We start from the raw sequence: 25,426 nt of genomic DNA, 5'->3' as shown, positions 1-25,426 counted from the left end.
ATAAACTTTATATATATATATATATAGCTTTTAAAACCTAAAATATATAGGAAGAAGTCTAAATTATAGGGCCTAGCTATGACTTTAGTAAGTTGCTTAGATCTTGCTTCTTGTTACTGTTATATATATATATTTTTTAATAAATAGATAAAATCTAACTTTCAATTTATGATAAATCTATAATGAAAAATTTCATCTTTATTATTGATTCTAAAATTTATTCGTATATTTTATCCTTTTTAAATATAAGTCTTAAATTGTTATCGTTTTTTAATAAGTTCATTTGTTTATGTGTGATTAATTTTTATTTCCATATATCTTCTGAAATCATTAAGTGTTATGGTTTGTAAATCTAAGTTGAGGTTCTTAAGATTTTTTGTTGAATTTTTTTATCACTTACATGTGCTTAGTATTTATTTTAAAATTTAAATAAAAGAAAATATATTCGTGCAAATGTGGAACTTGCAAAAATAAAATAAAATAGATGAGTTCATCAAATAGGACACCTTAATTTGGATAAGATTTATTTTTGTGTGCTTTTTATTATTAATTTGGTGTGATTAGTTTTATACTTCGATCTTCAATTTTATGCGTTAGATTTGATTATCAAATTAATCTTCTTTTTAATGATTTTTTCATCAACATGTTATATTTATAGATCAAAAATTCAATTTTCTCTTCTTTATGACGTGGATGATATGAGTTAAACTTAAATTGAATTGAGTCCATAGCTTCACAAATATTTATCTCTCTTTTTTTTTTAGTCTCGTGAGCTTAATTAAAGAAACATTATTTTTACTAGCGAACATATATTTTTGAATGAGAATAATATTAATCTCAATTATTGTTATCGCATCAAGTTCAATATTCAGATCACACGTCTTAAAGCCAGTTTAAATAAGTTTATAACTTCCAATTATAAATCAATAATCACAACTTATTAATTAAAATTTATAATTTTAGCTTATTTTTATTTGTTAATTTTAAAATATTCTAATTTACAATTATTTTTTCTATTATAAAAGTGGTTGGAGGAATTTATTTTTATTTTTTTTTATATATGGATTGTACATTCACATGACATATATATCCGAATTATGAGTATCTTATATTCCGGATATACATTATCTATATATTCAAAAAGTTAATCGAATCAATCTAGCGGCTGTAAAATACACTAAAGGCCCACTAATTTAATCTACACCGTTAATCAAAAAATAAAAAATAAAAAAAAGAAAACAGAAAAGAATTTAATTCGAAAAAAAAGAAAAAAAAATATCTCAATTCTCCAAATCCCCAAAAAAACAAAAAAATTCATGGAGCCGAATGAAACTAGTGGACTGAATTCTTACTTCCACCACCACATCCACCACCAACCGCCGCCGTCACAACCACCGCAAAACCCTAACCCTACAACCACCACCACCACTACCAATGGAATTGTATCAATTAACAATCCAACCGCTAACGCTAACGCTAACGCCACAGTCGGCGCCGCTTCTCATATGGTGTACACTGGTTCGCTTCCGTCAGCTGTGTCACCGACTATGGAGAGTGTGAAGAGAAAGCGGGGGAGACCTAGAAAGTATAGCACGCCGGAGCAAGCTGCTGCTGCTAAAAGGCTGTCGTCGGCGTCAGCTCCGCCTAAAAAGAGGGATCATGGTTTGAGCCATGTTGCTGGAGCAGACGGTGGTGGTGGTTCTTCGAAGAAATCTCAATTAGCTGCGTTGGGTTAGTCTCTTTCGTTATCTTCATCACGCGCTCGCACGCGCCACTGTTGGGATTTTGAACTGAGAATTTTAAAAAATCTGGTCTTTAGATACATTTTATATATACAACAAAAGGGCACATAAGCACATGATATGTATATAAAATAAAAGCATTTGTATTCAGTATCTCTGTTTTATTTTTTTTTATTTTAAGGCTTAGTTTAATGAATACTATATTCTTGTGTTGGACCTCCAACTCCTCCACTTCTATTTTCTTTTCTTTTTTCCTTCCTTCAGCTGAAGTTTTTTAAAAATGTGATCTTGCATGGTTTGTATATAGTAGAAAATATGTTACCTTATCCATTTTATGTTGCCCCTTTCTTAGTTCTAATAAATGGCATTGCTGGATAATAGAGGAAAATTTTATTCAGTAAACAAAGAGGCAATCACAACTTGCCTCTAAAGTTATCTTCTTTACACCATTAGTATGATTTGCTTTTAATTTAGATGTCTATGCATAGACAGGTTTGTCATCTCTTGTTTTATACTGGCCCCTGCTCGAATGCGGGGGAATATGGGAGGTTATGGGATGTGTAATTGGAAGTGCTTAAATTATTTACATAGTGATTATGTTTAAACTGTCAGCTAGTGTACTCTGTTTCCAATGTTTAAAAGGCCTAGTTACTGTTGCTTAACGCGTGGAAGGGTGTCTGCTTTACTCAATTTTATCCTATTGGTTTCTGCAGGTAATGCTGGTCAAGGTTTTACACCTCATATCATTACCGTGTCTGCTGGAGAGGTATATTCAGCAATTTTCTTCCAAATTCTCTAATAATTCTTCTCATTATGCAAAGTTCACCGTGCTTAAGTTGATGATAAATGATGATTCCTTCCATATACTTTTATCTATTTCTGATAGAAAGTTTCACTTTAGGTATCTAGATAATTCTCAAAAATGTTTTTGAAGGAAGAGAACTTTTTCTTTTTAAGCAAATAAATTGGATAAGGGATCAATTAAGCTGTAAATAGATAGACAGTTTATCAACTTTACCTTTTTTCAAAATTAAATAAAACTAGATAGGACAGTTTATCTTTTTTTTAAAAAGTCGTATACGAAGCTTAAGACTTGTGGAGTAGGGAAACTAGGATAGAAGATATAAATCAACTTGTTGAATTCCTAGAAATTATGTGGTTAATGCTGGGGTAAGAGCGTTTGTATTTTGTTGTCGTATACTAGTTGTACCTTCTTGATACTTGCCTTGATGAAATTACCCTAGTTTAGAAAATAAAAAAGAATGGATGGAAAAGTCAGTAAGTCCATCAATTATACTGGGGAAAGTTAGAGGTGTTGGGACTTTTGGGTTTCTGGAAAACAGTAGCTGGTATTTAAATATCCAACTGATGATACTTCCATTACACCGACTCAAGCACCTCCCAGATGGTCTAGCTGGCGTACACCCATTTTTTTTTGTATTTTTTTGCTATGGTAACTTGTTGACATCATAGTTGATGTTTCAAGGATACATAAATCTGTTCCGCTTAGGTCCATTATTGTACCTCCAGTGAGGGGAGGAAGTTTCTGCTGATAGGTTATCCTTTGTGTTCAACCTTTTCCTCTTTATTGGTGCCTGGAGTGTGTTACTCATTTATGATTTTTAGATACCATGACTTTCTTCACTAGTTACTTCTTTTCCTCTTTCATTCTGGCAGGTTCATTCTTTTTTATCTCCTTTCGCATTTAAGATCTCGACTACATGACTTCATTTCATTTATACAGAGACGATTGTGCACTCTGGGTTATTATCTCTGAAGTATTTATTTTTTGAAGGATATTTTATATGTTAGAACTCTTGCTCATACAATTATTGGTATGTCAAGACTGAAGGGAACTTCCCAAACTTCCTTTAAGGTTAAAGCTACGTGACATATACAAGATACAAGCCAACAATGAAGTTAATTAGGTGACTACAAAATTGTCTATGTGAAGTAAGGATATGTAAGTAAATGATATCATGTATAAGGGAGACATGCTCTAAACTGTATATAAGTGACATCAATTGTTGATTGCCTGCTTGAACATCATATTTAACCATTCTTGTCCATTCCCGTGATTAGATTCCTTATTGGTACAATAATTTTGTTATACTAAGTTATTGGTTTATTAGAAGTTCGGTCTAGTTGAAAAATTTAATTAGGTTTGTTTTTTCTATGAATTCTTCTGATATGTACATTGATTTTAAAAAAATAAAATTCCTGATGTGAGCAAAAGTTTGAGCACTTATATAATTGCTTCCAGATATAACATTTTTATAGCAGATAACTCAGATAAAATGACCTATGGGAAATTCAGCGTTTCCTGCTAATTATGCCAGCTTCAAGAAATTTGACAAATTTCTGGATTCTTGTGGCTACCAACTTAGATTTAGAAAATTCAATTAGGGACATATCTATCTGAGTACTAGCTTCTCTCTTTTTATTTTTATATCAAGAAAGTATTAGCTTCACTCATACCGGAATCATGGTGAAAATTGAATTTGAGCTTTGGTGCACAGCCTCAGAAAGGAGAAAGGATGAACTGATTCATCTGGTTTTATGTTCTATTAATAGTCTGTCAAAGTGGGTTAAGCATAGAAGAATATGTAGCCCATGTGTTGTTGTAATTATCATGTAGTACAAAGTGAAGTAGGAAAACAGCCAGCTGTATGATCGTTTGTTCTTGTTGTTATTAAAGGGAATGTGGAGTTTGCTCTCTCTCTCTTTTTTTTTTAAAGTTGCATATATGGAGAACAGAGAGTGATGTTTTAAGAGAACATTATCTTGTCTTCTCACACCAAATTGTATGTAATTGCTCTCTAAGTGCCTTTTTGATTCCGTCAAGTTGCTACAAATCATCTCTTCTTTACTCTTGCTTCACTTGCCATTACTTAAGTCAATAGCAAAGTTTCTTTTGAGGTTTTTATTTTTTTTTAAAAGAATGGCAAGGTTAAGTTATTGTTGAAGATATCCCCTCTCCAAAAATTATGGCGTACCATGAGTTCCTCACATATCCGCCTTTTCCAAAAATTATGGCGTGCCATGAGTTCCTCACATATCCACCTTTTCCTAAGTCATTATGTTCCATGTTATTCTTGTAGTTCAACTGGAATGCTTTAGGTTTGTGTTCCTTCTGACCTCAGATCATTTTCCTAGTTACAAATTGATTTTAAAAGTCAAATTGGTGTTCCGTTAACATGGCATATCATCTGTCTATGAAAAGTACTGCATATTGTTAATTTCTTGTTGCACTAACTTGAATGTGCCTCTAATACCATTACCTTCCTTTTCGGTTCTTAGAGCATTAGGCATATCAAACTAATTTCTGTTGTTTTATGATCAAACTCGTGATGCCGTTGATTTGTTGTCACAAGTATATGATTCAGGGGTTTATCCTCAAAAAGAAAATATATGATTCAGGGGTTTAGTCCTTTTACTCATCCTCTCGTTGTTCGTCAGAAAATGTAATGTTGGTTTTCCTTAACATGCATGAGAGTTTAAATGGTACATCACAGTTCTTAAGTAACTGCACTGCATTGGAGATGTACTTTTTCAAGTTTTCTCAATATAAATTACTTTATTTACACCAATCAATTTTTTTCACTTAATTTTTATTGCAATTGCCTTCTGATTATGCACGTTTTTGTCCCTCATTTTATGCTTATACAATTTTTGCAATTCACTTAACAGGATGTCGGTCAGAAAATCATGATGTTCATGCAACAAAGCAAACATGAACTATGCATATTGTCAGCATCTGGCTCAGTCTCCAATGCCTCTTTGCGTCAACCAGCAACATCTGGAGGAAGTATTACATATGAGGTAGAAATTTCTTACTGATGCTGTTGAATGTGAAGCGTCGATTCTGCAGACAAACGTAGGTCTAAAGAATAAGAAAGAAAAGCAAGATTCAATTGTATAATGAAGGAAATTAGGGTTGGTTCTGTCTCATTGTTGTTGATTGGATTGATCCAACAATTTCAGGATGACTTGCAAAAAAAATACTGTTAATAGGACACATCAAATCAATGTTGGAATTTTTAGATTTAATTGACTGTCACACATATTTCATAAACTGTAAATTTTCGATAATGTTACTGTAACCTAAGCCATAATGGAGTGTGTTTGGTATGATGGGGAATGTTTTCATGGAAAATGATCTCCTAGAAAATGTTATCTTTGAAAATATGTGGGTTCCACAAGGATTTCACACCCCATGCTAGTTTTCTCTCTCCCCCATATATGCATTTAATAAGTCCTCCACCTATTCATGTGTGACGACATCTATGATTGTGAAATTAAGGAATGAACCGTTGCCACAATCATGTTCAATTTCTTTTGACCGTTTTAGATTGTGGCCCTTTGTAATGAAGGGTGAGAAGGAGGTTCATGGAAAGGTTTAATCATCACTTCACCTCTTTCATACTTTTGATGTCTACCTTACTTAATTTTTAGTGTTTGGTAAGCAAGAAAATATTTTCCCAATAGCATTTATGTGTTATGTAGCAATACACTATGTAGGCGGGATGGGATGGGGAGTGGGAGTTCGGGGTGGTATGGTCAAGGGATGGGGAGTGGGTGGGTGGAAGAAGACAATTAGTGTGGAATGTTACTTATGCAACTTGTTTTTCCTACTTCCATTAGGGAAGTCATTTTCCTCATTTTAAGAAAATTATTTTCCTAGAGAGGAAAACATTTTGACCAACCAAATCTTTTAGTATGTGCAAAACATTTTCCAGTTTTCCCATATTTGGTAAGTCAAATCTTTTGGGAAATATTTTCTCTAGGAAAACGAGTTCTTTAAAAGTAAGTAAATGGAACTAGGGGAAACAAGTTTTGTAAGTGACATTCCACACTAATTGTCTCCTTCCCACCCTCCAACACACTCTACCCCCTCCCCCTCCCCCCCCCAAACCTATATAGTGTTTGCCTAGACTGTATACAACTGTTTCTAAATAATATTTTTTGCTTATGTACCGAACACATTAAACTAGTATGGAAACTACTTATTTTTGTAAAAAAATATTTCCAAGAGAACATTTTCCGTCGAAACCAAACACACCCTTAATCTTTTGGATTGAGAATAAAATGAGAGAGGGTGAGGTTCTCCTAGAATGGTAGAGTTAAGAATGATCAAACAATGCTATTACGACTAATAAAAGCTAAGTAGCAGTACATCTACTATGAGTTCCTTTTTGTTTTGAGGTGAATTTAAGTGTAATATTTAAAGAGGCCAACTTTCTTACCATGTAGCTCTTTTACCTTTATTTTTTCAGTAATGTGAAACCTCTTTTGCCTTACTTTAACTCTTTGTTCCTTGTTTAGTTGAAGTAAGACTTCACCTCAACCCTTTGTTCCTATGTAGCCATATTTCCTATATTGTGGTTCAAGCACAATTATGTTCTTCTATGGGACCAGTGATAATCAACCATACACTTTATACTTACACTGAGGTGCAACAATGAAAAATATATCAAGTATAAGAAACATCCCAAAGAACAGAGAGCTTGCATTTTGTGGTCATTTTTTCTGTTTTAGAGATAGTAGTGGGTTCTATTTCTAGGACTACAGTGTCTTCATGATTCTCACTAAACAAATAAGAGGAATAGGATTTAATATTTCATATTTTTGATGTAATCAGAGTATGTCAACCAACACTTGATCACATCTACTATCTCCCAAATGGCCAAGAAAGACCATCCTAATTTTGTGTCTTAGTTTTAGCATGTGAACGACACATTTGAGATGCCTAGATTATATCCATGCTGTATTACTAGAAATTAGGACAAGCTTATCAGGGTTTCCCTTTTCCTTTTTGGTGATAGTAAGCTGTCATTACCATCATTATTCTGCCAGTCATAAGAGAAAAAGGTCTTTTATCGCATCTTTCATGTCAATTGAAGTATACAGCACAGTGATCATAACTTTGTGTTACTTCATGCCAGGGTCGATTTGACATTCTCACTCTAGCTGGATCTTATGTACGCACTGAGACTGGAGGCAGAACCGGTGGGCTGAGTGTGTGTCTAGCAAGTAATGACGGTCAAATTATTGGAGGTGGAGTTGGTGGTCCCTTGATTGCTGGAGGCCCAATTCAGGTTTTCTATTTTCAAGAATATTTTAATTTGTTTAGTATGATCTTAATTCTTAGCCATCAACAGAATTAATTAAGATATTGATCTTAAGGTTGGCTTATAAGAGATTAGATTAAAAATATGTTCAAGGGTTCAAGCAGCTGAACAGTTGTCATGCTTTTTCACTGATAGCTTTTTACCTAACTTGAGTCTCTTTCTGTTTCTTCATTTCTTCCTTCTTTTTTTTCTCTCTTTTTTCTCCACTGATGAAGTGGTTGATGAAGCATCTCTCCATGTGTAACATTGAAGTTCTCTTGTGATAATACGAATTTAGTTGTACAAGTTTAGACGATCAAAATGTATATTTGACTCTCACCATAAAGGAAAAAGACTCGTTAGAAACATGAAGTGATACTTATCAATCAAGGACAAGAACCAGTGATCTATTTATTTGCTCGTCTTTTGTCACGTTAAGTTCCTATCTTCTAATAGCTTGTCATTGACTATGTTGGTAGGTGATTGTTGGCTCATTTTCAGTTGACTCAAAAACTGGGGGACTAAAGCATGATACTTCCGCCCAATTTGGTGGATCACCATTATCATTTCGTCCAATGGTTGATTCTTCTAATCAAAGTATGGGTGGAGGTCAGTTTATGATGCCATCTCGCGGTATGCAACCAACACCATTACATTCAACTGATTGGAGAGTTACCACCGGTCAGGGCTTGCACCAGTCTCCAGAAAATGGGGACTATGACCACCTTCAAGATTAGCTAAAACGTGACGTATTAGGAGTAGTGTGATAAACTTTCCTAAGTTATAGGTTCTTTTTTCGAAGAGAATATACACTCTTTACCTTTGTACAGGTTAGCAACAAAACTTCCCTGTAGTGTCTTTATTGCAGATGAAAACTGCTCCCAAATACTCTGATGTCTAAACCTCAGAATTTCTTTTCCAATTCTCTGAATAACTTTGCTGTCTTTGTCTTAGAGTTGTTTATTTCTTTTTGTTGGTTTGAGTATGTTTAGGATTCTTTATATTTCTGACTTTTGTCTATACTGATGAAATAAGAAGTTAATTAGGTCTGTGTTTACCTAGTTGTATTAAAAATATATCATGTCTAGTCACTCTTTACTTTTGCTTGGACAAAAACGGTGATGTCCAGACCACCTTGCTTATTACTAGCACAAGTACTGAGTAAAGAAATCATCTAACGATTTTAACCTTGTCGAGGTCTATCTTTTTTTAATAAGGTTTTCAACTACTCCATTGTATCCGATAGTACTCTACTTGTTATACATTCATCTCATAAATTTTGTTTCTTCCAGAGACGCAAATAAAGATAAAAACTATAGATAATTTGCGATTGATAGTAAAATGAAAATATTTTATTCGTTATTCAAACTTATAAAATTAAAATTTCGATCGTTGACCTATATTATGTGGCAAGTGGACAAGTAAAGTCATATTAAACATGTTAATTTGTTTAAAGTTTCAAATTATTATCTCAATTTGCCTATAGAATATTTGTTGTTGAAATTTGTAACAAGACCGTTATGAATTGTATTATTTATATTATTACACAAGTCTCGATGTGTTTTAGAAAGTGTATTATATTTTAAGGTTTTTTTTTTTTTTACATTTCAATATTGCCCTTATACTTTGGTTAATTATTCCTAATGTGTAAAGGTCAATTTTGTTATTTCAGTTGGAAAATTAAGAATCAATTATACATTAAAAAGTCCCAATTGGTAATATATTGGATCATAGCAAAATTGCTAAAAAATTCTTTATTTTGACTCAAAAAGCAACAATTGTAGTATAATAATATAATTAGTGGAATTGCACAAGGTTTGAGGAGGGTGATAAGAACGAGGTGGTTGTTTTTAATAAATTTTCGATTCAAATAAAACATAACAAAATAAAAAAGCAAAGAGTATCACTAATAATAAAATAGATAAAAAATTTTATATCATCAAGCTAGGTAAAATCTAAATATAAGTAAGACTTATAACGTTTTTTATTCGATTTAATAATAAAACAGTAACACGAATTATATAAATTAAACGAACGTTACGTTACGAATTGAGAAAAGCTTATTTTAAGTTCACCAAATATTTTTCACTAAAGGAATGGACCAAAATCGACTATAGAAAATGTGTATGTGATATAGTATGTCATTTGTTTGAAGTTCTTTTTCACGTGTCCCCTTTTTTATTATTATTTTTTTGTGTATATTTACTCAAAATATATATAAAAAAAATGAAACTATAAGATATTTATAAAATTTTGTTAGTTAGGTAGGGGGACAATATTAATTATTATTATTAGTTCAACCAACATGGAAATGATATTTTTTCCTAAATTAGTATAAATCATATGTCTATTCCTATATTGGTTTACAAATACGTGTCTCTACCCCTTCATATTTCAATATTTTGAATAAAATATTTTTTATTTTGCGATGATTTTTAATTTTTATTTTAATTATTCGTCGAAAGAAAATTTATAAAATAAAATATTTTTATTCACACATTTATTATTTTAAGAACTAAATGATGTATGGTATAAATTATGTTTTGTCTTAATTTATGTAATAAAGCTATATTCGTTGAATAAGTATACAAAATATATTAACATTGATCATGTCTCTAAATTCAAAAATACGAAGCTATTCTAATTATCAAAACAAGATATGAAATATTTAATGATTTATTTTTTATATGAGATAATTTATTTATATTTTCATTAAAATAGTGGAATAAGGTAATCATACGATTAAAATAATACTCGTTAACTATATGAAATTATTTATAAATATTTAAAAATTATTATTTTTACCTCACGAAATCGAACGATATATCGAATTATTAAATTCCAAAATGGCAAAATTTAATTAAATCATAGATTTAGCTCATTGATTAACTTTTAACGGTCAAGATAATGCAACGTCATTGCATACGACTTTTAATCACACTTTGTTATGCTATCTATCAAATATAAACCTCTGATTAACCCCATAATAAGATCCACTAATACACTTTGCATTGTGAATATTCCCCCTCTTTTTTTTTAAGGAAAAATATTCAATAAATATTCCTATTATATTTGTTAATTCTCTTTATATTTTGAAATAATTTCATATTATCTCACTTCTAAATAATTTTATACCGAATTTTAAGTGAAATGCACCTAGATACATATATTCTAATTGTCAGATATACTGAAATAGAAAGGAGCAAACGAAATAAAAGGAACGCAAGTTAGATTCTCAAATACATGCAGATTATAGTAGATACATGTATCTAAGATGTATATCAGATATAAGGAGAGAGGTGAACGACATATGAGAGATGATTACATGTGAATCTAGTTGAATATAATATCTAGAATAAATTATACCTAAGTTTAATTTCATATATCTGAGATACATCTATCTGGATATTGAGCTGGAACCAACCTTCTGGTTAGAATTACTTTTTTTTTATGTATATATATTAAATATCGAACCCCCTTTCGATTAGTTCGCGTGTTTAGTTTTTCATATTTTAAACTCCCTCATTGAAAATTCTAACTCCGCCACTGTCTAGATATATACACATAACATGTATCCGAAGTTTAAAATCTGATAAAATTCGTAACATTACAAACTAGCTTGAATCTAAGGAATTAATTTATAAAGTAGTGAGTTTTTTTTTAAAAAAAATATATTTTTATTCAATATTGTGATAAATCGTTTCTGACAAAAGTTATTCCTTACCCAGAGAAACTCAAATTTAACAATGCTAATTAAAGATGAAAAAAAAGTTACTAACTTAAACTTAAAAGTTTTAGTTAAAAATAAAAAAAGAATACATATCACTCCGTCAAATCCGCCTATAATAAAGAAAGAACATTGTATAGTACTTACAACCTAGTAAATAAAAAAATACATTATAGTACCTATAGAAAAATGGGATTTTTGCCAAAAGCACTTTTGAGTTCCATACTATTTTAAGAGCCTTATTGTGATTGACAGAAAGTGACATGGATTAAGAACGTCTAGGTTCTCTTCATCTAATCTTTGAGGGTCCCAAAAAATTATTTTTTTAATTAATATAAATATGAAAAAGAAAAGAAATTTATTGGAATTTTCCTCTTTTCTTGATCTTCCTTGTTGATTTCTTTCAATTAAAAAAAAAAGGAGTAAAAAAGGGACAAATTAAAGGTGTTGTCTTTCTTCTTCAACACAAAGAATAGAGTCAAAGAATCTAATGAGTATAATGTGGTTTTAGTCTTCTCTTGTTTACTCACTCAAAATAGTAATAGTGGGTCATTTATTTGGGAGGTTTTCTTGGTTTTTTGTGGGTGTTGTTGTACTAACTTGAGGTTTGACAAGTGTGTGTATGTGTTTGTGTGTTTTGGGAGTTTCCCATTTCAAGAGGTGGAATTTTGGCAAGAGGGGTTGTGTCTTTTTTTGTTTTGTTGGTATCATTTTGACATAAAGTTACCTACTTTCACCTTCTTGTTTCATTTATCTCTCACTTTTTGCAATTAAAGGCTTTTAAAGATTCATTTTTGGGTCTTCTTGTATTGAAGATTCCTGAAAAAAGTTAACTTTTTTGTGATACAAAGAATTTCCTGTGGAGATTTTAAAGCTCCACAGGAAGGTGTTTGTGTTTCCAAGCCCATCCTGATTTTTTATCTGCAGATTTTTGCTTAAGGTCATCCATTTTCTAATCTTTATTCTAGTTTTTTGCTCTCTTTCTTCTAAAGATTAGAACTTTGATGTTGTTTTGCTAGTTTTTCTGTTTTTGTTTTTTTTTGGTTTCATTTTTGCTGAGTGTACAGAAGAAAATCTAAGGAAGGCCTTTAGTGGGTGAAGGAATAGTTTGATGAATTTAGTTTAACTGAAAATTTGGGAACTTGGGTCAAAAGGGTATGCTAGATCTTTAGGCATGTATGTATGTTAGATCTAGGCATGTGCCAGATCATTTTTATTATTATTTTATTGGGGCTTGTGTTATCTGGGAATACATTTAGTAGAGGCTTAAGACAATGAGATCTCATTCTTGTAACTTGGCTAATAGTCCAAGGGTTGTTCTGCTTTTATCTTAATTCAGTTGATATTTTCAGATAATCAAGTTTTGCTTAGTGGATGGACTGAAAAGGGGGATTGAGATGTTGGCAATGTTAAGGTTGTTGTTTCTGGTACTGTTGATTTCTTTGGTCATTATATCTGTTTCAGCTAATGATGGTGAATTCTTCAATTGCTGTGATGAAGATGGTTTTTGGAGTATACATACTATTTTAGACTGCCAGAAAGTGAGTGACTTCTTTATTGCTGTTGCTTACTTTTCTATCCCTCTTGAGTTGCTTTACTTCATTAGCCGCTCGAATCTTCCTTTCAAATGGGTTCTAGTTCAGTTCATTGCTTTTATAGTGCTTTGTGGATTGACACATTTGCTCAATGGATGGACTTACAATCCTCATCCTTCTTTCCAATTGATATTGTCCCTAACCGTTGCGAAAATCCTTACTGCCCTTGTATCTTGTGCAACTGCAATCACCCTTTTGACTCTGATCCCTCTTCTCCTAAAGATAAAGGTCAGAGAACTTTTTTTGGCACAGAATGTTTTAGAGCTAGATCAAGAGGTTGGGATGATGAAGAAACAAACAGAAGCTAGCATGCATGTCCGTATGTTGACACACGAAATTAGGAAGTCACTTGATAAGCACACAATATTATACACTACACTAGTTGAACTTTCGAAAACCTTAAAGTTGCAGAATTGTGCAGTTTGGATGCCAAATGAAAGTAGGTCACAGATGAACTTAACACATGAATTAAGCCCCAGTTCTGCTGCAGAAAGTCATCGTTATCTCCCAATTAATGATCCGGATGTGTTGGAGATAACAAAGAATAAGGGAGTAAGGATTCTGAGGCAAGATTCAGTTCTTGCAGCTTCGAGCAGTGGAGGATCTGGTGAACCATGTGCTGTTGCTGCTATTCGGATGCCACTGCTTCGTGCTTCGGACTTCAAAGGTGGGACTCCAGAGTTGGTTGACACTCGTTATGCCATTTTAGTTTTGGTTCTTTCAAGTGTTGATGAGAGAGTCTGGAGCTATGATGAGATGGAGATAGTGGAAGTAGTTGCTGATCAGGTGGCTGTGGCTTTATCCCATGCCACTGTTCTTGAAGAGTCTCAGACGATGAGGGAGAAACTAGAAATGAGAAATCGTGTGCTTCAGCAGGCTCAAGAGAATGCTATGAAGGCAAGCCAGGCAAGGACTTCGTTTCAGAAGGTGATGAACAATGGAATGAGGCGGCCTATGCACTCAATTTTGGGTTTGCTCTCCATATTTCAAGATGAGAAAGCAAGTTCTGACCAGAGGATGATTGTTGACACAATGGTGAAAACAAGCACTGTTCTCTCAACACTAATAAATGATGCAATGGAGATATCTGCAAAAGATGATGGAAGGTTTCCAGTAGAAATGAAGCCCTTTCAGTTGCATTTACTGGTCAGGGAGGCTTCTTGTCTTGTTAAGTGTTTGTGCGTCTATAAGGGATTTGGCTTTTCTACAGATGTTCCCACTTCTTTGCCTAATCAGGTGATGGGCGATGATAAGAGAACTTTTCAGGTTTTGTTACATATGGTAGGACACTTATTAAATGTCAGCATTGGTAAGGGCTCTGTTATATTCAGAGTCGTTCTAGAGACTGGAGCTGAGACTGGGAATGACAAAGTTTGGGGAACAAGAAGACCAAGCACGACAGACGAATATGTGACCATAAAATTTGAAATTGAGGTTAGCCTTGAAGGCTCTCAATCTGATAGCTCGATCTCGACTATTCACTTTGGTGGAAGAAGGCATAACAGCAAGGAAGTAACGGAGGGCTTGAGTTTCAACATGTGCAAAAAGCTTGTTCAGGTTGGTTAGAATACTTGATGTTATTTCCCGATTGTTCTTTTTGTTATGTTGTTATTCAGATTGGTTCATCTTGCTAACAAGTATCTGTATATGATTAGAGCTCTTGATCATGAATAAGAAGTAATGTTCATGGGTTGTGTGATATTCATACGTGTTGGCATGTAGGTCTCCCTGTTGGTATTGACTATGTCTTTACCTAGAGATTTAGGGGTAAGTCTGAGCTGCATACTATAATTGTAGTGGTAGAGAAAAATAGCAAAGCGAGTTCATGGAAGTAGTCTGAAATGGAGAGAATACACATCATAATCTAATTTTAGATTGTTAAAATGTGACGATTTGTAGAAGTGTACCAAACATTTGAAACATCCTAAGGTGGAAAATGCATAAACTTAAAATGGTCAGAGGAGTTGCATGTTCTTGCACAAAAATTGTCCCTAGGTTTCTAAGAAATGCCACACAATTTCAAATTATTTGAGTTGAATGTGAAGGATCTATCCTACTCCCTTGGGGTTCTGGTTACCGGTAGGATCACCTATTAAGAGAAAGAAGGAGAGGAACTTGACTAAGGGGGTGTTTGGATTGGCTTTTCTAAAAGTATCTTATAAGCTAAAAGTAAAATCCATAAGTTGGGAATACTGAATTTTCAGCTTTTAGCTTATTTTTGTACGTTTTCAGCCTAAAAGAAAGTGCTTAATAGCACTGATTGAAAGAGCTTCAAAACCAAAAACTACTTAAAATGAGCCAATCCAAAAACACCCACTAATTGAAAATGTAACTCCCCTCTTTCTTATTGACTACTGCAGCTTGAGGATTTCTTTCTTGTGCAGAAGATGGTTCTTTAATACCTCTTCATCTGTAAATCTTTAGGGAAAGAGCTTTCTAGGACGCAATATGCCAGGATGATTTTTGTCGGTTTCCTCAAGTGTACCTATTAACTGCCAAATCTTCCATATGTTCATATTATGCTGGCATCAACCACTTTTGTTTATGTTCTAGTAGAATCAATTCGGAGGGAGAAAGTATATGCAATTAGAACCCCCATGACTTGAGAGACTGAAGTTACATTTCTTTAGAACTCTATCTTACCTATAAATAAAATTGAAATAGGGAGAGATCTGAAACCCATGAAGAGACTGACTACCAAAAACAAAGCATGTAAGTCAGCCTTATACTGACAAGAGTAGGACTGATTTTTTTAATTCCTTTTGCTAACCGTGGTGTCCGAGCCATCTTGGTGCGCACCCCGAGTCCTCAACTAATTCATGTGAGACAGGCTACCTTAACCTTGTTCATAAAAACTTGGACAGATGGAATCATGGAAAGAAATCACCTAGGTTTTATTGCCTTCATTGGGCTTTGAACCCGAGACCTCATGGTTCTCAACCCACTTCATTAACCACTAGGCCATACATTTGGGTCCAAAATATGTACATTTAATGGGTAAGATGTTAGTTAGCTTCACCTTAGTTCCTGATGTGAAACTACACACAAGCATCTTCATTCAAATAATCATTGGATAGATATGTAGCATTCACTCTGCTTGCACCCGATGTGTGTGCGAGAGGGTGGGAAAGGAAGGGCTTGGGATTGGACATAGATGAGAGTAAAAGATGTGTTCATAAGGATGCACAGATAAAGATGTTGGCTTCAATTTATTTGAGCTGTAGGAACCAGTCTTTGCTGGTTTGTGGTGTGACCTCGTAGGCTCGTAGCTCTTAAACTAAATCCGAAGTGAGCAGGAAAAGTTCAGGATTTCTTCTTTTGATACAAGTTTCTTGGATTTCTTCTTTTGTAAATAATATTGGCAGAACTTATAAGAAACTCCAGTATACGCAGAAAATGGTAGATAGACTGGAAACCGTACTTGTATGTATATGTTAAATCAGTTAAATAGGAAGGTTGAAGAAGAAAATTTGCTGGTTGAGCTTCTGAGGCTCAATTTCTCGATGTCTAGGTTTAATGTGAGAAAATAGTAGTTTCTGACAATCAACTGGTCTATCATATAAATATAAAGTAGCTTCTGACAGTGAGCTGGTGCCTATGTATCATGTGTTTCAGATATATACTTTCACTGTTTATGTATCATATAACTTCCCATGCAAATTGGTACTCCTTGGGCTTCTGCAGACAGCATAGCTACATCTTCTCCTTAACCTTCTTATTATTAATATTGGAACTTTAGTGTTGGGATTGAAGTTGCATTTGCTTTCACTGAATGAACGTTCATAAGAAGTGTGTAATATAAAGGAAGTGTTTTCAGTATGATTTCATGCAATCTGTCTAGGCGAGACCTTGTAAACGAATCTAATCAGTCAATTGTCAAGAAGATTTTTATTCCCGTGTGACTACAGATCATGCGATTTTGTAATTACAATATCCATCATTTTCTCCTTTGGGAAGAGGTTTCATCCGTAGAATTGATTTCTCAATCTGTAAAGTTTTTAGGTGCTTCTTGTAATAACAACAACGTACCCAGTGTGATCTCACAAGTGGGGTCTGGGGAGGGTAAGGTGTACACATACCTTACCCCTACCTTTGTGGGGTAGACAGGTTGTTTCCAACAGACCCTCGGCTTAGGAAAAACATTTTTCAAAACAACTTTATGATAGTTGCTGCTTATGATATTTAATAAATAATCCAAACAAGAAAACTATTTTGTTCTTGAGTTCCTTACCTGTGCTATTTGAAGTGATAAGTTGCTTGTGAAGGTGATGAAGCAATAGCCTGGCTACCATATTGCTTATTCTGACCTGTATTTTCTTTTCTTTTTTTTTGCATAAAATTTCAGATGATGCAGGGAAATATATGGATGTCCTCGAATGCCCAGGGTCATGCGCAGGGGATGACACTCATTCTCAGATTTCAAAAGCAGTCATCTTTTAGGAAACGCATGTTTGAATATAGAAATCCTTTGGAGCAACCGATTTCTAGCACAATGTTCAGAGGCCTTCATGTACTCCTTACTGATGACGATGATGTAAATAGACTGGTAACTAAAAAGCTCCTCGAAAAACTAGGTTGCCAAGTAACTGCTGTTTCAACCGGTTTTCAATGCCTGAGTGCTCTAGGCCCTTCACTAACAACCTTTCAAGTACTCATCTTGGATCTTCAAATGCCAGAAATGGATGGATATGAAGTGGCATTGAGGGTGCGTAAGTTCCGCAGCCGTAGTTGGCCGTTAATCATAGCCCTGACTGCTAGTTCAGAGGAACAGGTTTGGGAGAAATGCCTACAGGTGGGAATGAATGGTCTAATAAGGAAACCTGTTCTTCTACAAGGCTTGGCTGATGAACTTCAACGACTCCTTCAAAGGGGCGGCGGTGGTGATGGCTTGTGAGATGTTAGTACTAATGGTGAATAACAAACTTCAAAAGGTTCCTGGAAAAACATGAGAGGAGACTTTAATATATCATATATACCCATATAGAGATAGCTTTACATCTTTGTTAGATGAAACAAGCTTCTTCCTAACCATGTAGCTACCACCAGTTTCCATTATGTAAGTATATAGGTCTGCTTGCAATTCAGTTCTCTTGGCTTATGTTGAAGTGAAATATGTCAAGATAGTGGTATGGGGGTTCCATCATTTTTTCCTCAGAAACAGAAGAATGTTACTGATTTGAAAAGAAATCTTTAATCCTTGCAAGCCTATACTTGTTCCTCACACATTGTTAGTTTTGGATACAAACATTATAAACTTTGACTAGTGCTTTTTTTTTTCTTCAAAAACCATGGTGATCGCGTCAGTGTGTGCTTACTTCGACTAGTTCATCGCGTACCTGCTACCTCCTCCATCAAACATGTGTATTGTGTAACTCTATCTATCTAAAGTTCGACAAATCGAAAGAAATCTCACTTCATTGGATCAATAATCCACATGTTTGAATGCTAGCTTAGATATGATATACAAGAATCAAGAAGGAGAAGTGTTACTAATTTGAAAAGGACTTGTAACCCTTGCAAGCTGATACTTATTCTTCCCATAAAAAGTAATTTTTGTTTTCAAAGCGAAAATTAATATTCTCTCCGTTCAATAATAGTTGTCCACTATAGTAAAAATAGTTATCCAACAATATTTGTCCAGTTTAGAAAATTAAGAGATAATTTACCTTTTGTGTTTATTTTACCCTTGCTATCACATATTATTTATCAATTAATATATTTCTTAAAGTATTAGATTTAATATAGTGAAAGGATAAAATAGTAATATTATTCTTGTTATTTATTGTTTCTTGAAGGGTGTGTCAAGTCAATAGTGAATAACTATTGTTGTGCAGAGGAAGTATTTAAAAATTGGAGTTGTGTTCGACATAAAAGGAATTACAAATGTTTTTTTAAAAAAATATGTGAGTAATTTAGTGTGAAAATAATTTTTTGTTGCTTTTGAAATTTCTAAAAATTTTGGAATTCAATTTCAAGTTACCAAATCATTCTAGTCTCTAGACTGTATCAACTCAAAACGTGAGGCCTAAATCCATTAATAAGACCACGTCTTCGTGACAAAAGACTTGCATGTTCAGCCTAACTCAAGGTAATGGGTCAAATTTAACGAGTCGAACTTTTATGAGTAAATTTAAGGAATAACAAACATAATAATCATATTAATGTTCCATATCTATAGTTTTAATAATTGTGTTCCATAACTATAGTTTGGTTTGCTATGGAAATCCTGATTTGTATAATCACGAATGCTAATTATATAGTTCGCGAACCTTGGTTTGTATATATATGAATGACAAATTTATATAATTCAATTTATTGGCAGGTCAAACAATGAAATTGTACTGTGTTTACATCGTGTATACATACAGGTTTAACGATATTAATTGATCAGTTCTTTATAGATTCATTTTATTATGAACACTTGGATGATTCGTAAATGAAACGTTTTAGTTTTTTTTCTAGATTTGTATACATATACATTACATGTTTGTTTGTATCTCTGAAAATTGCATTTTTCATGTGAATTTGTATATGTTTATGTTTTATGTGTTATACTTCATCATTTTTATTATGAACAATTAGATGATTCGTATATGGAATATTTTAATTTTTTTAAATATGTATACATATACATAACATGTTCGTTTGTATCTCTGAAAATATTTTCGTTTTCTAGATTTGTATATATATATGGTTCATTTGTATATACCTCTTGTATAATTATGTGAATTTGGAAAAGTATATGTTCTACGTAGGTCCCGGCCATATCGCAAACTGCGCGAAACATTATCTACGAAATACAATTAATGTAAATTGTAGCTATAACACTTAAGTAGAATTAAATGCTTGCTATTTCATACAGTTTTCTCAATTCTATGGCCAAGCGTGTTATTCAATCCACCTTCCATCTAAGATCCTTCTCTTGACTTCAACCCCGATCCGAGACTCGACTTTCAACCTCAAATCCCAACTCCCAACTCCTAACTCCTAACTCCCAACTTAGAGTTTGAACTTAGCTTGACCACAACTCGATGTCAAAGTCAATCCTAGCTTAGGGTTAGATCGCCGACATTGGTTCAATATTAAGGTTCTTCAGGTCTCGAGTCAACTTCAAATTTCGGGGTGTGTCTGTGGTCATTGTTGGGTCTTAGATTATAGTTAGATCAGGGCCAAGTCGAGGATCAAGTAATGAGGTGGGGTCAAGGATATATTCGAGGGTCAAGTCTTGAGTCGATGTCATATTTTAGGTTGATATTGATGTTATATCAGTTTGAGGGTTGAGGTCGGCCAAAGGGTCTAGGTCTCTGTTAAAGGTAAGGATTCAGGTCTAGTGATGTACAAAATATTTTTTCAAACTATACGTGAATATTTATGGAATAATATTTTCTTTTTTCACTGATTTGTTGATTAAGAAAAACACTTATTATATGGATAATCTCTTAACATCATCAACAAATTTCATTTTCGCTTGTTTCAATTGATAATCCTAACAAATACTAAAATGAATCAATCAATTATTTTCTGTTCAAAATTTAAAATTTTTTGATTCGTGTTTTCAAGTATCCATTATGTAGATAAAATCAATAAGATAAAACATTTTATCTTTTCCAAAATCTAAGGTTTCATGATATATCATATCAAATTCACACCATTTAAAAAGATAACGTGATTAATATTTTATAAACACATGCAAATTGTATTACAAATATTTATCATGTATTCGAATATGATATCGAGTTCGAGTGTTTTTGATGAAATTTACTAACAAATCTAAGCATCGTAAATGTCCTAATCCCCAAAATCTGCAGACACCACGTGACACTTGTATTTCTAGTTCATTTTAGAAGAAACTCTGAACACTCTCACTCTCACTCCGCCCTTTCTTCTTCATTTTTCTCTCTTCTAAAACCCTAGAATGGAGCATCCTTTCTTCATCAACAATGGCCCTCCAACAAATCGATCAGAAGCTTTGCGTTTTCTGTCAATAGCTGAGAAACTGTTAACAAATCGTGACCTAGTTGGTAGCAAGTCATTCGCAACCCGGGCTCGTGATGCCGACCCGACATTTGCACCTGCTACCGACCAAATACTCGGCATCGTTGATACCTTGAACGCCGGCGACAAACGGATAAACAATCATCACTTTGACTACTACTCTATTCTACAAATTCCTCATAACCAAACCCAGAATGTGGATTTCATCGCTGAGCAGTATCGAAGGTTTGCGCTTTTACTAAACCCACAGAATAACAGTTTTCCGTTTTCTGATCAAGCTTTTCGTCTTGTTGTGGATGCGTTTTCGGTTCTTTCTAACCCTATGAGGAAAAGTATGTATGATAAGGAGTTGGGTTTTTTTCTTAACCTTTACCCTGTTGCTGCGTCTACTGCACCTACTTCTAATTTTGTGCATCAGAATGTTTATCAGTCAATGCCTAGTTCGAATGCAGACCAAATGTTTGTGAATTTGCCTAGTCAGGATGCTGCTGGTGTAAGCTTTAGTAGAGACCCACAAGCTGGAATTTCTATGCCACCGACGTTTCTGACTCGTGAGCAAGAAACTGTGACCTCTATGGGAAGCTCGGATATTGGGCAGCAGCAACAGCAACCACAACAACCTGTAACATTTCTGAGACAACAAACACAACCTGTGACTTCTATTTCATTTTCGAACACTGATGAAAAACCTGCTACATTCTTAAGTTTGAACCAACCACAGCCAGTAACCTCTGTGAGAAGCTTAAATAGAGAAAACCCACCAGTTGGTGTCCGATTGAGCTCGACACAAGGGCGGGAACCAGTGGTTACTGTAGAGCAGCATGGGAATCAACAGCTCCCAGAGAGAAATGAGAATGTGGTGGGGAACAATGCAAATAAGTCTGCAAGTACTAGTGATGATATGAAGGAGCAAGAAGGGAATGTAGATGGATCAGGTAAGAGGATTCCCAGTTTCTGGACTGCATGTCCTTTTTGTCTTATTATGTATGAGTACTCTCTGGATTATGCTAATTGTAATTTAAGGTGTCAAAATTGTAAGAAGGGTTTTCAAGCTGTAACAATTGCGTCTCCTCCTCCAATTATTGATGGAAAAGAAATTAACTTTTGTTGTTGGGGATTTATGCCTTTCGGATTATCTTTGGAGGATTTTAATAGAAATACAGATAACACTTCAAGTTGGTCTCCATTCTCGCCCATGTTTACCTCTCCACGATTTGGGGGGGATGGAGGGAGTAATGTGAACAGTCATGCTACTGGAGGACAGATAAATGTGAATAATCTTGGCAGTTCACTTAATGCTGGTGGATCAATAAGTGAGGGTGGACGAAAGCATTTTACTCCGACAATTTATGTTGAAGATGATGATGATGATGTGTTTGTTGAGGTATCCGAGTCAGGTCAGGAGTCAGATGTGGATTGGAATCGGAGTAAGGAGAGGAAGGAAGCAAAGAATGTGAAGAAAAAGAATGCAAGGATTGGAACCCCAAGAAAAAATGCCAAGAAACAGCACACTGATAAGGCAAAAACTGTTGAAGGAAACAATGACGACAATTTGCAAGATGGTTTAGCAACTCAAGGTGGTGTGGAAATATCCCATGCTGTAACAGTTGAGTCAAGTAACAGAGGAGTCACAAGTAAGACAAGAAGGCAACGTGGGAGGGTTGCAAAGCACTTTGGGAATTTGGATTTGAATGTGGAGTTCAGTAATGAGGTTGAGGAGCCTATAATTCAAATGAGCCGAGAAAATGAAGCAGGAGAGGGAGAAGATGACACTGTTGAAGTAATTGGGTTTTTTGAAGGTCTTGATGAATTCCTTAGCAGTCTTCCTATACTCAATGCTGTGGATGGTGATAAAGTAGAGGCTGCCTAGCTAAGTAAGACACTTCTTTTGTTGTAGTTGTAGCTATAATTTTTGTCTTCTGGATGCTGTAGTTAAGAATGGTGTAGAATTACTCGGGCACTGGTGTTGATGTTTCTGTTGTAATGCTAATTTCTTACTTTTCTCTTCCGAAGTAGCTGCAGTAATCAGTTTACTGCTTCTATCTCCATGCTCCACGAGCTTCTTATTATTAGTCATCATAGTTTTCTTTATATTGCTTAGTTCTTCCATTCTATAAGAATTATCTTTCATTTTTAAGAGATGAAATGGGTTTCATTGAGGCCTCAATTCACCGTCCATCTGATATTGCCGTACAAAGTTGAATTGCAACTTGAACTCCTGTCTATGTCAATGGTAAGTAGTAGTCTGTTTCGGCAGGCAACTGATTGTGCCTAAGTGCTATTCTTATTTTTGCTTATCTGGAGTTACAAGTTGAGGATCTTATTGGTTAACGATAGTTATTATCGCACTGTAATAAATACTTCTAACCATGAAGATCCTCAACTTGTCGCTTCAGATAAGAAAATTAGTCATTGCATGGTAACAACAAAATATCTTTTTTTCACTTTTGTTCTGTCCCTTGTTACAGCATGTCAAATCAATATTTTCAACATCTGTAAAAATAATCTTTCAGTTAGGATTGCTCTGAAATGCTAAGCTTCAATAGCTTAATACTCTCATTTGAGTGCACTCTTTTTTTAAATATTCATGTTTTTTTTATTGATGAAGTTGTATTAATAATGGCATTAAGAAGATGCAAAAATTATAAAGTGAGGCATTTGAGCTTACAAAAAATCTCTAGCTGACTATACAAACTATCTAAGCCAGAATGAACGAGTAATAAAGTCCTGAAGATGTTTTGCTTTATATGTAATTGGTTGCTTTGTTTTGGGATCTCCCAAGTATTTTGCCATGATGTGTCCGTAATTGATATTGCTGGTTTTTGATGTTTCTTTTTCATATTCCTAAATGATAACCTTATTTAGCTGTTACATATGTGCTGCACATTGTTCATTTTTCTCATGCAAAATGTAGATACTAATTTTTTTCATGAGAATCATCACTTGTATTCAGAATGATTTCTCTTCATTTCCAAATAAGTGTTCGGTTAAAAAATTTCCAAATCCAACTTGGAGTTGGTTTTCAAGTCTGGAGAAGTGCTACAAACCTATTTTCCAACTCCATCTTCATTAATTCCAAAATAGTTCTCTCTTCTCTCTTTTGTAAAATGTATAACCAAACATAACCATCTTCAGCTCATTAACTTCATAAATTGAAATAAAGTGAAAATATTCGAACCTATGGCCAAGCCTATTAAATTATAGTAATTGAATCATAGTCATATATAAATATTTGAATCACACCCGTCGCGGGTTTGAGTCCTATACCAAGCAAATTAAGCCTAGTATTTAAGTGGAGAAAGATAAAGCAATTGATGTGGGTTTTTATTGGATACGAGGAGTTTCGGATCATCCCAAAGTTCTGTAAGTTACGATTAGGATTGGATCTTTGAAGTGCTGATGATAGATTCTTGAGCTATGATGAGATGGAGATAGTGGAAGTAGTTCCTGATCTGGTGTCTGTAGTTTTGTCCCATGCCACTATTCTTGAAGAGTTCCAGACAATGAGGGAGAAACTAGAAATGAAAAATTGTGTGCTGCAGCAGGCAAATAGAATGCTATGAAATTAAGCCAGACATGGACTTCGTTTCAGAAGGTGATGCACTCAATTTTGGGTTTGCTCTCCATATTTCAGGGATGAGAAAGCAAGATCTGACCAGAAGATTATTGTTAACCCAAGGGTGAAAAATGAAAACAGGCACTGTTCTCTTCGCACATTAATAGTTCTTGTGCTGCAGCAGGCTAAAGACTAAATAGAATGCTATGAAGGAAAGCCAGACAGGGACGTTGTTTCAGAAGGTGATGAATAATTGAATGAGGCGGGCGATGCACTCAATTTTGGGTTTGCTCTCCATATTTCAAGATGAGAAAGCAGCAAGCTTTGACCAGAAGATCATTGGTATACCTGCTAAAGTTGATAGAAGGTTTCCAGTAGAAATGAGGCCCTTAGTTGCATTTACTGAGCAGGTAGACTTCTTTTTTTGTTAAATGGTTGTGCATCTATAAGGGCTTTGGATTTTCTATAGATGTTCTTACTTCTTTGCCTAATCAGGTGATGGGCATTGAGAAGAGAACATTTAAGGTATTGGTACTTATGGTAGGTCTGTTGTTAAATGTCAGCATTTTAAAGGGCTCTGTTATATTTGGAGTTGTTTTAGAGACTGGAGCTGATGGTGGAAATGACGGTTCGGGGAACAAGAAAACCATCGACGACAGCCGAATACGTGACCATAGAATTTAATTTTGAGTTTAGGCTTG

General features: G+C 34.2%; 3 protein-coding genes across 3 annotated transcripts; all 3 read left to right on the top strand.

The window, feature by feature from the left end:
- The first annotated feature begins 1,263 nt into the window (after window positions 1–1,263).
- Window positions 1,264–8,909, top strand: LOC107004935 (AT-hook motif nuclear-localized protein 14). Its single transcript, XM_015203362.2, has 5 exons — window positions 1,264–1,731; window positions 2,456–2,508; window positions 5,433–5,564; window positions 7,688–7,840; window positions 8,332–8,909. Exons 1-5 carry the CDS (start codon window positions 1,317–1,319, stop codon window positions 8,587–8,589), a joined length of 1,011 nt encoding a protein of 336 aa, XP_015058848.1. The 5' UTR covers window positions 1,264–1,316; the 3' UTR covers window positions 8,590–8,909.
- Window positions 8,910–11,943: 3,034 nt separating this feature from the next.
- LOC107004921 (protein EIN4) lies at window positions 11,944–18,434 on the top strand. The gene is made up of 2 exons (XM_015203340.2): window positions 11,944–14,731; window positions 17,520–18,434. The coding sequence occupies exons 1-2, from the start codon at window positions 12,977–12,979 to the stop codon at window positions 18,066–18,068; spliced, it is 2,304 nt and encodes a 767-aa protein (XP_015058826.1). The 5' UTR covers window positions 11,944–12,976; the 3' UTR covers window positions 18,069–18,434.
- Window positions 18,435–21,014: 2,580 nt separating this feature from the next.
- Window positions 21,015–23,336, top strand: LOC107004656. The gene has a single exon (XM_015202948.2). The coding sequence runs from the start codon at window positions 21,090–21,092 to the stop codon at window positions 23,037–23,039; it is 1,950 nt and encodes a 649-aa protein (XP_015058434.1). The 5' UTR covers window positions 21,015–21,089; the 3' UTR covers window positions 23,040–23,336.
- The last annotated feature ends 2,090 nt before the right edge of the window (window positions 23,337–25,426 follow it).

Source organism: Solanum pennellii, chromosome 11 (genome assembly GCF_001406875.1).
Source record: "Solanum pennellii chromosome 11, SPENNV200".
NCBI classification, from domain to species: domain Eukaryota; kingdom Viridiplantae; phylum Streptophyta; class Magnoliopsida; order Solanales; family Solanaceae; genus Solanum; species Solanum pennellii.
Note: the sequence above shows the minus strand (reverse complement) of the source record. Positions and strands in the feature narration are given on the sequence as shown.

What these genes read in the sequence shown, in the direction of transcription:
- LOC107004921 (XM_015203340.2), top strand. Translation starts at nt 12,977, where the DNA reads ATGTTGGCAATGTTAAGGTTGTTGTTTCTGGTACTGTTGATTTCTTTG. An exon ending in TGTGCAAAAAGCTTGTTCAG is followed by an intron (nt 14,732 to 17,519) that starts GTTGGTTAGAAT and finishes ATAAAATTTCAG; the next exon opens with ATGATGCAGGGAAATATATG.
- LOC107004935 (XM_015203362.2), top strand. Translation starts at nt 1,317, where the DNA reads ATGGAGCCGAATGAAACTAGTGGACTGAATTCTTACTTCCACCACCAC. An exon ending in ATCTCAATTAGCTGCGTTGG is followed by an intron (nt 1,732 to 2,455) that starts GTTAGTCTCTTT and finishes TGGTTTCTGCAG; the next exon opens with GTAATGCTGGTCAAGGTTTT. An exon ending in TTGCTGGAGGCCCAATTCAG is followed by an intron (nt 7,841 to 8,331) that starts GTTTTCTATTTT and finishes CTATGTTGGTAG; the next exon opens with GTGATTGTTGGCTCATTTTC.
- LOC107004656 (XM_015202948.2), top strand. Translation starts at nt 21,090, where the DNA reads ATGGAGCATCCTTTCTTCATCAACAATGGCCCTCCAACAAATCGATCA.